Raw genomic sequence first — 13,511 nt, 5'->3', positions numbered from 1 at the left:
TGTAGTATTTCAAAGTGAAGATAACAGTGTCCAGTGCTGTTTTTGTTTAAAAAAAAAAAAAAAAAAAAAGCTGGTTCAAGAATGCACTTCCCCGATCCCTCTTTATTTAATGTTTTTATTAGTAAACTAATAAGAGGAGTTTACCTCAATATCGTACGTGGAACACTTTCGTATGATACCCTCCAGAAATTAAAACGGAAAAAACGAAAAAAATCGCAACTTACCGGTACATAAAAGTAAAATATAAATAATTAAAGAAAAATATAAATAATCAATTTAACACAATTCAAAAACAATTAAAATTCAAATTAACGCAATTAAAAGAATCTAACGAAAATATTCAAAACGATTTTCCTTCCTGAAGCTGACAATGCTTTTCAACCGACTGTCGTGATCACAGGAACGAAAATTACCGAATCAGGCTAAACCTGCAACTTAAATAGTGATTATATGTCTTCGCGCATGCGCGTAAAGGTCCACGCATCGGAGATCAAATATGGCCGCCGAACATTAACAGAATTCTCGTGTAATTTAATTTCAACGGTTTCTGCAATTAATAGTCGCGTATAATTACGTTGAACATTAAGTATTTTGGCCTCGTTAAATAAAAAAGTATGTTTTTCGTTAACGGCATGAAAGGCTAATTCTGACGCTGCTGAACGAGAAGCACGAACTGAGGCTTCGTGTTGATTTACACGGATATTAAGAGAAAACCGGGTCAAACCTTGGTCAGACGAGTCGCAATCACCGCAAGAAATGTTGTATACTAGATCATTAATTTGTGTTGCGAACGCGGAACGAACCGAGCGATTGTTCAGTATAGTGTGTAACTTCCGTATGGGTCTAGCTATAATTTTAAATTCGGTATCTTTAAAGAATCTGTTAAGCTCTTTGTGCCACTGTTCAACATATGGGACAGAAATAAAGTATTTTTTGATATTACTATTGTTGATTGGTGTAGTATTTTGTATCCTATCCTTAGCTTGTACCCTAATTCGATTTATTGTGTTAATGGGATAACCCCTGTTTAAGAATCTGCTAGTTAATATTTGTATTTCTGAGTCCAAAGCAGAATCCGTCGTTGAATATTTATAGGCATTTAGAAATTGATTAAAGATAATCGATCTTTTGTAGGTGAACGGGTGGTAGCTATTATAATGTAGAAGCATACCGGTGTTTGTGGGTTTTCGATAGATGCTAAATTGTATTTTGTTCGAGTCCCGGGTAAGCGTGAAATTTAGAAAGTTTAATGACTTTGTATCCGTATCTTCCCTTTCCAATGTAAATTTGAGTCTAGAATGAATATTATTATACGAATGTAAAATGTCTTGGATAGTACTACTATCGGTAATAACTAGAACATCGTCTAAATACCTCCCATAGTATGTGATACGGGGATGAAAAGGTGTCAAATGTATCTGTTCAATCGTTGAGAGATAGATCTCTGACATTAAGCCACTCAGGCTCAAACCCATTGGTAATCCAAAAATTTGTTTGTACACCTTGTCTCGAAAGGTGATGTAGTTAGCCTCAACTAACAGTTTAATTAAGTGAAAAATTTCCTTAATAGGCAGCTTCGTATAATTAATCGGTGTCGAGTTTTTATTTAACATATCCCAAATAATATCTAATGTGTATTCAACGTTTACATTCGTATATAATGAGGTAACATCTAATGAGAATAAATTGTCATTGTCGCCGAGTCTACAGTCTTTAAGATTATTAAATAATGTATCGTAATTCTTAATCCCAAATTGTATAACCTGTCTAAAAGGTTTTATAATGTTATATACATGCGTGGCTAAGGCTGAAAATGCCGAGTTCCTGTAGGAAACAATAGGTCGAATAGGAAATCCAGGCTTGTGTAATTTTACCTGACCGAAAAGTGCAGGAATATTGTATGTTCTGGACTTCAATTCCTTCAACTGAACCATAGTAATGTAGTCGTTTTTACGATATGTGGTTAACGTTTTATTGTATTGATTTACCAAATTGGTAAACAGTGCCGGGTCTACTTCACGATAAGTGGAGGTATCAGACACAACTGAATCTAACTTATTAATATAATCATGTTTATCTAGTATTACCACTGTATCTCCTTTATCCGCCCTCTGTATAATAATGTCCTTATTTTCTCGAAGTTCTCGTAAAGCTGAACTGTCATGTGTATTCAATTTAGGAAGTCGCGTTTCTTTTATGTTATTCACTACTTGGTTAACTTGTTGAATAAATACATCTTTTTGTGGAACACTACGAAGTCCAAATTCAATATCAATTACGCATTGTTTTTTTGGCAGCTTTCGAGGTGGTAAATTATAATTTAATCCTTTGGATAAAAGTGAAATCTGGTCCTGCGATAGTGTACACGAGGAAAGATTAGTAACCTATTGATATGTCGGTTCGTTGGATACTGGGTGAGGGGGTGTTCGTGAACTAGCCGACATATTCTGTGGTAGTGCGTTATGTGTCTGTGGGGGGGATGTCACCCAACTCGTGTGAACTTGGTCGCAAGCTCGCGACAATGTGTTAGAATTCGCATGAACGTGTCTTGAACTATTCGATAATGTTTGCAACTTATTAACGTGTCTGTTTTTTATTTCTGAGGCTTGTGCTTCCCGTCGCAAATCTATAAAGGTCTTCAATACCGACCAATCGTTCGGATGTAGATAATTTTTTACTTTATCGCGAAGCTTCCTAACCTGGGAAAGGTATTTTTGTTTATCCGAATATCGAGATTTTAAGGCAAGTTTAACAATATTACGTGATGTCGCCAGTGTTAGTTGTTTTATGCCTGCAATTTTTTGATTTAAATTCACCCTGGCAAACTTCGGAACGATGTTGTTTTGAAGGCAATATTTTAGGAAAGAAATATGGTAACTTTGGGCCGAGTACCTTAGTGTAGATTTAATGTAATTTTGTACCAAGCCATTCAAAAAATCTCCCATAATTGTGTGTATCGATTATATACTACTGGAGAGACAGGAAGTGAATGAAATAGTCAATAAGAGTTTAAAAATTAATTAGATAGTATGAATCAGAGATGTAATACTCAATATGTTCTACGTTGATAATAATATTAGTAAACTAATAAGAGGAGTTTACCTCAATATCGTACATGGAACATTTCCGTATGATACCCTCCAGAAATTAAAACGGAAAAAAACGAAAAAAATCGCAACTTACCGGTACGTAAAAGTAAAATATAAATAATTAAAGAAAAATATAAATAATCAATTTAACACAATTCAAAAACAATTAAAATCCAAATTAACGCAATTAAAAGAATCTAACGAAAATATTCAAAACGATTTTCCTTCCTGAAGCTGACAATGCTTTTCGACCGACTGTCGTGATCGCAGGAACGAAAATTACCGAATCAGGCTAAACCTGCAACTTAAATAGTGATTATATGTCTTCGCGCATGCGCGTAAAGGTCCACGCATCGGAGATCAAATATGGCCGCCGAACATTAACAGAATTCTCGTGTAATTTAATTTCAACGGTTAATGTTTTGTAATTCAAGCTGTTACTTGGTTATACTTCCATTGCATCCATTGCACTGTTAATAATACATAAAACTAATTAGGATGAAATTTTAATGAAAAAATCTCTATTAATGGTTGCATTATAATTTTCTAAAATTGTAGTTCTGTGATAAAAAAAATTGATTACTTACATTGGGTTTTTTTAAAAAATTAATAACTTGTTTTATGAAAATAAATGGGCCTGTTGTACTGGATTCCATTACATAAAGAGATAAATACTGTATAATACAGTGAAAAACTTTTAATAACAAATAGTGTGAAGCTTTCAGGGTTAAACTTGTTTTACGATTAACATATTTTATTTTTGCAATGCATATAGTTGTAATATAGGTTGGAGACACTAAGTGTTATCTATACAGTCGATTCCGGTTATTTAGGCCACATCGGGACTAGTGCATTTTGGCCCGATTAAGCGGCTGCCCCAGTTATCCGAAGTTTCACGTATATAGTTAAAAATACAATGGATCCCCGCTTTACAATTGGTTCACTGTACTATCAAATAACGTTACAATTGACTCACCGTAGTAAAGTACCATTCACTTATACAATGTGTAGTAAGCGCTGGTCATTGTAATCACGTTTGTGAATTGAATTTTAATTCTATTTAATTCTGCAGCGATTCTAATTAGCAAAAATAGGAGGAATATTATCCACAGGCTATAAAAGTAAAGATGTATTAAGCACGAATTTAACCTTTATTACGTTACCAATTAAAAAATTAAATGATACATGAAAATCGGAAGAATATTTTCCACTGGTTAGCAAATTAGAAATAAATTTACGCTTATGTGCATAGCTTAATTAGTACGTACTGTAATATACTGACTAGTTGACATTTCTGTTCACTGATATTTGTGGGTGGGGGTTAAAATTTAAAACAGTAAAAAGATAAGCAATCAATAACAAAGAACACGGCACACAAATTGCAAGTAACACGATACGCGCAAGTGAGAATGGAGTAACAAGTTACGAAGCTTTAAAAATATGAATGAAGAGTAGATTCTGAAAATTAATTTTTTTATGATTGAAGATTCCATAGAAGTGCAAACACATTTCATCATAATAAAACCCACAGAATTTGAGCTGTCGTCACAAATTCAGTAAGATCGAGTTTACTATCCATTTATGATAGATTGCACTAACAGAAAATCCCAATAAGCAGGTGACTGCTTTTTTATTGTTTTATGGTTGTGACCTCCAGAACTCCGACCGAACCACGTGGTGTGGTCAGAGACAATCGTAGGATAATCTCCAGTGCTGCAGTCTCCTGCCCCAATTAAACGGCATGTTGTCCCAATTAAGCGAAGTAAACTGGCTATTTTCTCAATTGGGTTCTGTTTTTTAAGATTTGCCCTGATTAACCGGTGGCCCAAATAACCGGAATCCACTGTGTATATATATATATATATATATATTTTTTTTTTTTAAATGAAATTTCTGCAATTATGAATATGATTATTCATAATATATGAATAATCATATTCATAATTGCAGAAATATATTCATAATTTATTTTTGCAATGCATATAGTTGTAATAACTAGAAAAAAAAATTTCGTGAAAAAATATCTCTTGTCACAGCCATGTTATAATACTTAGAATATGGTATTCTATAACAAAAAAAAAATCAGTAAAGTAATGATACTTGGCAATGTTTAAAGGCTTTAAATCTTGCTGTGTGAAAATCAGCCTATAAACCAGTTAGTTTAAAAAATAAAATTTAAAAAATTACTATTTATAACAAAAAAATATTTTAATTTTACTTAGAAAAGTAGGTATGATCTTGTTTATTAAGAAAACAAACATTAACATGAACCATTCAATGTGACTACATTATAAAACACTAAATATTACAGATGTAAGAATGGAGATGTGATCATTTATGTTATATCATTTATTTAATTTTTTTTTTATAAGTTTAGCTATTGTGACTATGAATATGATAATGTAAAGTTAAGGTGAGCAAAGGACTGATAATTGAGAGAAAAAATAAACAAACTAGGTATACTGCATTCAATATACTTTGCGTGAGGTATACATGGCCACTTTATAAATTTATAAAGCTGCCAAAATCACCTATTGTGAAAATGAATGATTTTGGTTTTCGATAGCGGTATTATATATTTTGGGGGGGACAGAAATAAACAGGATAGAAGGCAGTACTCTGCTAATAAAGATGAATATTCAGTCAAGTTGGGGTTGTAAACCCATTTTCTAGATAGAGGGACCTTAGATAAAAAGAAATAATTAAAATAGAAGTGGTTAAAAGTGTCCAAGTGTATATATACACTGAGTTGGCTTTACATTAGCAACACCTACCTAATATCTACTTAATACATGGCTTGGCATGGACTTCTCAAGATATTACAGCGTTTCTTGTGGTGTACTATCCATGCATTGCACAATGTGTCCAGTAATGCCTGCACATTGTCAGTTTGGATGGTCATAGCATCAAATGCCCTTTTCCAGTAGGTCCTAAAAATGCTCAGTTGGGGTAAGAGTGACTGAGTTGAACAGCAATAAGAGGATGGAGAATTTGTTATGTTCCTGAAACCACTAAGCAACCTGCTGGGTTTTGTAGCATTGCAGCAAGTTGTCTTGTTGATAAATGCTGGAAACGTCTGGATCCACTGCCACCATAAAAGAGTGTACTTAGTAGGCAGTGACAGAAAGGTAGGCATTCCCATCACACCATTGATTAACAGTGATCAACAGATCCAGGGCATGCCACAAAAACTGTCCCCAAACCATAACATCATCACCACCTCAAGCCTACCAAACACCAGTAGTGTATTCAGGGGCATGACCAGGTAACAGATTTCCATATGTCGGTAGTGCACTGTTGGTGCTGACATGCCCATGCAGTGCACAGCTTCTTGTGTCTCACAGTGAGCATGGATCCCTGTTTCAGCTGTTGACTGCCATAGTCTATACCAGGGGTGGCTAATAAGTCAATCGCGATCTACCAGTCAATCACGACAAATTTTAAATATATATAAAAAGTAGATTGGTCAAAATCTAAATATTATTATTATGCGCTCCACTGCATATGCTAATTACAAATCCGTTAGGCTTGTCTAATGAAAATTCACGCAGTTACATGGTGGAGAGCATAGTCTATGTGTCGAATTCTTATTTAGCTTACTTAATATTAATAACTGGACAGTACTTATACGTTAATTTAATAATCTTTAATTTAAAATGAATACTACAAAAAAGAGAAAAATATCATTTTCATCAAGAGTGGGAACTAGAATACTTTTTTTTGTAATGATAAAAGAAAAATGCTGTTGTTTGATTTGCAATGCTTCCATGGCTATACCCAAAAAAAGGAAATTTAGAAAGGTGCTTCAACACACTGATTAGTAGTATTTTTCTATATAAATATCAATTTTTGGCAATGGCTAATGATCCCAAAGAAAAAAAATCCAATCATTTTGCAAATATGCAAGATCATTTGCAAAAATATCCTGTGTTTGAATTTAATAGTGAGAAATATGTTTCCGAAATTGAGAAAGTTGTGGATGATTTTGAAACCAGTTTCGGTGATTTTAAAACAATTGAAGACATTGTCAATATATTTCTTATCCATTTAATGTCGACTTAGATATGAAACAAATTGCAAAAAAGTCGCTGAGATTTTTCAAATGGAGAAAATATTACTTGAAAATGAAATTATATTACATTGCAAAACGATATCTTCCTAAAAGCCAGATCATTAGAAGACTTTTGAAAATATGTTTGCCAAGAAAAGTACCCAAATGTAAAAAAATGCAGTGAACTTTTAAATTCCTGTTTTGGTTCCACATATCTATGTGAATCGGCCTTTTCGTATTTGAAACAAACAAAGAAGAATTGCTCTACTCTTACGGACTTGCATACAGAAGATTCTTTACGGTTGGCCTTATCACAGTATATCCCCCATTTTTAAGCTTGGCAGATAACATGGACACAAACTTCGCATAAATTAAAATTTTAGATACATATGAATTTAAAATAAGAATTCTGAATTGTATTTAATTTTGAAATTTATAGACAACATTTTTCAATATGTGTTGATTAACTTTTTTAATCATGTGCAATGAAATTTTTGAGATGGCCACCCCTGGTCTATACAAAGTAATATCCAGTGCATAGTCCATATGGCTACTGCTATTCCTACGTTGTACTGGGTGATTAGCTGAGCCACTGCACTGTGTTGCTGCTGCATTACGAAACGAGACACCGATGCTTGCCACATATGTTGACTGCATGTGTTTGTCCCACATGTGACCTTTGACTGGTTGTTAAATGCTGTTGAGCCAGTCACACTACACCTGTAACCCTACAGAATGGAAGCACCTAACCATGTTGGCTGTTGTCAAGATACTGGCATCTGCACATCTTCCCATACCCTAATCATTCCACATTCAAAGTTGGGGAGCCCTTGATACTGACTTCAAAGACACTTAAAAACTTGATTTTTAAAAGTTTTCAGGTGTGCATTATGACTACTACATAGCTTTTTTGTATGTTCTTCCTTATTAATGACATTGTGGAGAATTTAAATAATAGTAACTTAATTTTAGAAGTTACAAACTTTCAAAGATAATTTGATTTTTTTTTTCATTTTTTAGACTCATCTTCTTTGTGCTGTTCCTCCATACTTTAATCAGAAGATTACCACACCATCCTCAGTCCAGTTGTTGGTGAGGAGTGGTGGAAAGGATAGTGAAATACAGCCTTTTACTTATACCCCACTGCTTTCAGGTATGTTGCAATTTCTGATTTTTGGCCGACGTCCAGCCACTTATATCCTGTATGAAATACTGGTACATGTAGTGCAAATATTAATATAAACTACTGCAGATACCTTCTGATACCACTCGCTGAAACCTACATAAATTAATGACTTAGTATATAGTTACTTGTTCAGAAAGGAAATATAATTTAGCACAATCTGTTTGTGAATATGAAGTCTGTACATCCAAGTTACTGAATTCATCAGTATTTACAAATACTGTTGGTTGACGTGCATTTCTCTCCCTTTCTGTCTAACGAAATGATTTTGTATGTTATTGAATATGTGATTTTGAATATGTGTGCTTTTCTGTAGAAATTTTTACAGAAACCACAAATGAATTAGATTGTTGATCACTTTGTACAATTGACTTTGCTTTCACGAAAAGTTAAGGTGAAAAGTTAATTTCCAAATTGTATCATTTGGTTGCTGTTAATCCTCCAAAATTTTCAGAAGTTGGAACCTAAACTAATTTTCATAAATATAGTGAATCAATAGTGTATTACATTTCTGCTTCCATTGTGGCTGAGCATCACAACAAACTCATTTTTTTTAGTTGGACCAGATAAGAACTGAACCTAGTGGTAATTATGAGTCTTCCAGATTAGCAAATAACCTTGCTTCCACTATTCTGCCACTTTATAAGTCGAGGATATTTTTATCAGATGATATCAAGAAAAGATATGCAGGGAGGTTGGGAGTACTGCTAAGGTTATGCTTTTCCAAGGAATTTTCACATAAATTCAAACTAAATGGTCACAATTATAGACTTAATTGCAGAAAATTTTCTTTTAGCCAGTCAGTTGTTATTTATTGGAATATATTGCTTAGTGGATAGTTGAGGCCGATGGCTTGTAGAAATTCAGTGGTTTACTTGATAGTTACCTAAGGAAAACTCATAGGTAGTGCTTTTTATTTATTTATTTAATTATTATTATTTTTTTTTTTTAGTGCAGCAAAATTCTCTAGTTTTCTTACACTTTATGGCCAGTAGTAATACTAATTGGGTATATTTTTGTAAAACTTTTATTATAGCATACTTTTTCGTAACTTTTATTATAGCATACTTTTTTGTAACTTTTATTATAGCATACTTTTTTGTAACTTTTATTATAGCATACTTTTTTGTAACTTTTATTATAGCATACTTTTTCCTAACTTTTAATTCAATTAATTATGAATAATCAAACCAATGTAAAAAAAAAAACTCATTGCAAAAAAAAAAATTCTTTTTTATTCTTATTCTCAGTGATGTTAATTTCCATCTAGAATCTTTTTGTACATCCCACACACTATTTTTAATAGTATCTCCAATACTGTTGTTAAAAATATTCTTAGATGTATTGTTTAATTATGCTTCTAAACCTATTTAAGATACTCTTTGCATATATTTTACCTGATACACTATTGAATGAAATTCCTCTAATTTCATTCAATAGTGTATCAGGTTTACATTCAGCTTTATGTCCCTCTTTATATACTGGTACAATTAATACCTTGGTGAAATCTTCTGGAACTTGTCCTTCATAAATGAGTTGTGAATAATGTGGTGTAACTTCTGTGACACTGTTTTCCCTCCAGCTTTCAACATTTCAGGACGGATTTCTTCATTACTGAAGTTGCCTTTTCATACTTGATATTTAGCAAATCATCAAATTGTAATTATTTAGGACAGTAATATTATAAACTCATTGAATTTTTTTTCCACCTCTAGTTACTTTACACAATTTTGTAGTTTTAGCCATAGTTATATACAAATCAACAAAAGTATTTAGTCGACACTTCTAAAACATTCCCTGATCTAACTTCATTCTTATCATTTTTGAACTATCTCAGCCAAACCCCCCCCCCCCCCCGAGATTTTTAACTGAGCTCCAAAACATTTCTGGATACTTATTTTTGATGTCTTTCCCAGTAGCCCAAAATTTTTCTTTCTTTTACACATATCTTAGCTCTTTAGTATTAATAAACAGATTTAAAAAAATACACACACATTCATAAGTATTGTGACAGTATAACATGCTTCTAGCCAAAAAAAAAAAAACAATCATAAATGTTCAAAATTTCCATGCCATAAACATTTTAAGATATTCTTTAGTGTAAGTCCTGCATATTTCATTCAATGATGAGGTGAATTTCTCTAAAACATCTACCGTGTACCCCCCCCCCCCACCACTGCCACACTTTTTTTTACTGCTGTTTTCCTTTCTTTTACAAATCTTGTGATAATGTTGTTTGGAAATTAGTATTAGTCAGGCCAAATGATGCAAAAAAAAAAAAAAAAAAGAATTGATCACAATTTTCTTATTACTGAAATAATTCTGCCAGACTTTGTCAGACCCTCTCTCTCAACTGTCTTGAGAAGCAACTTATTTTAATGATCAACATGATGTTATCCAAAGATGAAGTTCATGAAATCTAATCTTCTGTTTCTTCCCAAAATTTTATATTTATGCCTCCATGCTCTAGTTTCACTTTGCCAACCTCTCTCATTTATTCTGCTTGTACCTTTAAGGACATCAAATTTCTTGATCAGGTTTCCCTGGGGTGTCTATCATCCTGACTCTGCAGTCCACATCTTCCAAGACGCCCTTTATAGGGACAATCCTTAAAATATGTGAATATGAAAAGGAAGACACTAAATTGTGTGGGTCTCATCCAGGTACCAAATGTTGAAATATGCTTAGCCCTCACAATCAATTTAGTTGCCCTTTGGATCTTCTCTAGAAGTTCTCTGTTCTTTATTAGGTAGGCCTACAGACTTGAATACAGTATTCCAAATGTGGTCTCATCATCATTTCATAAGGAGGAATAGTAATATTCTTCTCCCTGCTAGCAAAAGTGCTGTAGATCACTATCTTGATTTATAGATCCCTGATCTATAGATCAAGAAGATAGGAAGTTATCCATGCAGTGTAAGCAGGTAGCTGGCTGCCTGCCTGCTTACACTGCATGGAAAACTTCATATCTCCTTGTCATAATCCCTAAATCTTTTTTATCCTGAACCACCTTTAATTTCATTACAGAATTAAAAAATTAAACGATATCTTTTGTCATTATCATCAAATTATATTCAGTAGTTTAATTATACTCACTGTGTTAGACTGAATCAGTCCTTCAGGAATGTTAGCTTCCCATTCACTGTTCAGTGTCTTTTCACTTGGAATTTTAACTTCTGTTCGAAAAATATAATACGCATATAATACACATAATTCATCCACATTGTCTCTATAAGGTTGTTTAACATAATTGATATTGAAATTTTGAAGTGTGCAACTTTCTTTTATCATATGTTTTCATTTCTTTTTTTTTTTTATTTTGGTGAATATTTAGATATTATCTTATGAAGCAAAAATGAAAAAAATTATTTCTTTTCAATCTTGGTTAGGATCTCATATGTTATACAGAGATGAAATGTATAGAAACTTCTGATTTTTAAGAAATTTGCTACATGACAAAATATGCAGAACAGATGAGAAATATCAGGTGAAACTTAAAATTACAGTTTGTCTCTAGGCATAATATTTTGAGTACACAAAAATCATTTTTGATGTTCAAATTACCATTGATAAAACTGGTACAGTGAGGCCTCTTAGCCATTTTCATTGCTGCTTTAAAAAAAAAGAAAGCTGAGAAAGGTTGATAACAGTTGAATATTGGATGTAGCTGATTCAAACTTCTTTAGTAATCACATTCCCATTTGAATTTGAAAAAATTAAAGAATTAATTGCTTATCTGAATGCCCCTAACAAAATGTGTTATGATGACGTTATTCAAGCGATTTCTGCAAAACAAACGAAACAAATGATTTAACGTTACATATCACATCACTCAGAACTGTTCTGAAAATTTGAGAGTTAATAGGTTAAGAAAAGGATACATAGAATAGATATTTTCCTTTTGGTAAAAAATTATAAAAGGCATTTTAAAATATAAAGTAAAGCAGGATAGGATATAAAAAGTAAATGAGTAATTTTCTTATAGTGTTTGCTATTTACTAAAACCATTGGATGGCTTTCCTAGAGGTCATAAGGGGATGTGAGATATTAAGATTCTTAAATCATTAATCTGGTTTAAAAAGTTTAGTTAGCTTTTAGTAGTAACTTATTCAGGATAATTAAAAAATTGCATAGATAAGTAGGCAAAATGACAAGTTACAAATATACATTTAGTCAGTCATATTAAATGTTTCAATAAGGGATAACTTATGTACAGCACTTTTTAGTCATTGGAAAAGTAAATTGTATGTACAACAATAGTCAAATATTATTTATAAGGATATTATAAATATTATAATATTATTTATTCAAATACAAATGATATATATATATATATATATATGTCATTTGTATTTTTTATTACTGGTGTATTATTAAGAAGCATAGGTATGTGAATTTTGGCAACATGCATAGTTCAATAGCACAAAGGGACAAAAACAGTTTCTCACAGTGATGATTTAGTATTTGAGATACATCTAGACCAACAGGGGTGAAACCTGGTGATCCACAGTGAAGATATGTTGTCATTTCCAGAAATTTGAGTGTTGTTGACAATAAGCATAAGAAGAGTAGCTTCTTTATTTTTTTCTGAGAAATAGAGAGGACTTGGTTTTAGAATATCGAAGTTTTGTTACTCTCCACTTGAAACTTTTCTGGAGATTAGCATTTAAGAAACTGGTGCCGAATAATCAAGAAGTTGTAGCTGTTTGTGCTGAGCAAGATTTATGGAACTGGAAGGTGGAATTAATGTAATAAGCAAAACTGTGAGCTGAATTTCTAGTAAATGGAAGAAGGTAATTAATATATAATAAGGAAAGAATTGGTGAAAGAACAGAACCTTAGAAACTCCAGTTTTATTTGAGAAATTAAAAGATCGAGTGTGAGTGGCAAGTAGTTTTTTCGGAATTGAGTAACCAGTTTACTGGCTAACCAATTCCAAAAAAAAAAAAAAAAAAAACAAGACCATGTATGAAAGCTTGTTTAGAGACTAAACACTATATATGACACTGCAATCCATATGGACAAAATTTGATCAGATGGAAAGTTACAAGATAGTGCAAGCAAGAGTTCACATTTGATGGATTTCTCCATTAGTTTGGAAAACATTCAGGTTAATGCAGTGGGATGATAATTTGAGGAGAGGGATTTGTCACTCATTTTAGTAAGTGGATGAATATGAGAAAATCTC

The 13,511-nt window shown here is 32.5% G+C and overlaps 1 protein-coding gene across 3 annotated transcripts in view; it reads left to right on the top strand.

The window, feature by feature from the left end:
- Positions 1-13,511, top strand: part of NFAT (nuclear factor of activated T cells 3) — a 283,391-nt gene that overhangs the window by 39,794 nt on the left and 230,086 nt on the right. For all 3 annotated transcript variants that reach the window (XM_090369108.1, XM_090369107.1, XM_090369109.1), the window contains exon 5: positions 8,161-8,293. In XM_090369108.1, coding sequence (XP_090225234.1) covers positions 8,161-8,293 — 133 coding nt within the window. The remainder of the gene's footprint in view (positions 1-8,160; positions 8,294-13,511) is intronic.

The sequence above is a fragment of the Mastigoproctus giganteus genome, chromosome 2, assembly GCF_048544385.1.
Source record: "Mastigoproctus giganteus isolate SK-2022 chromosome 2, ASM4854438v1, whole genome shotgun sequence".
Taxonomy (NCBI): domain Eukaryota; kingdom Metazoa; phylum Arthropoda; class Arachnida; order Uropygi; family Thelyphonidae; genus Mastigoproctus; species Mastigoproctus giganteus.
This window is presented reverse-complemented; position numbering and strand designations above follow the sequence as displayed.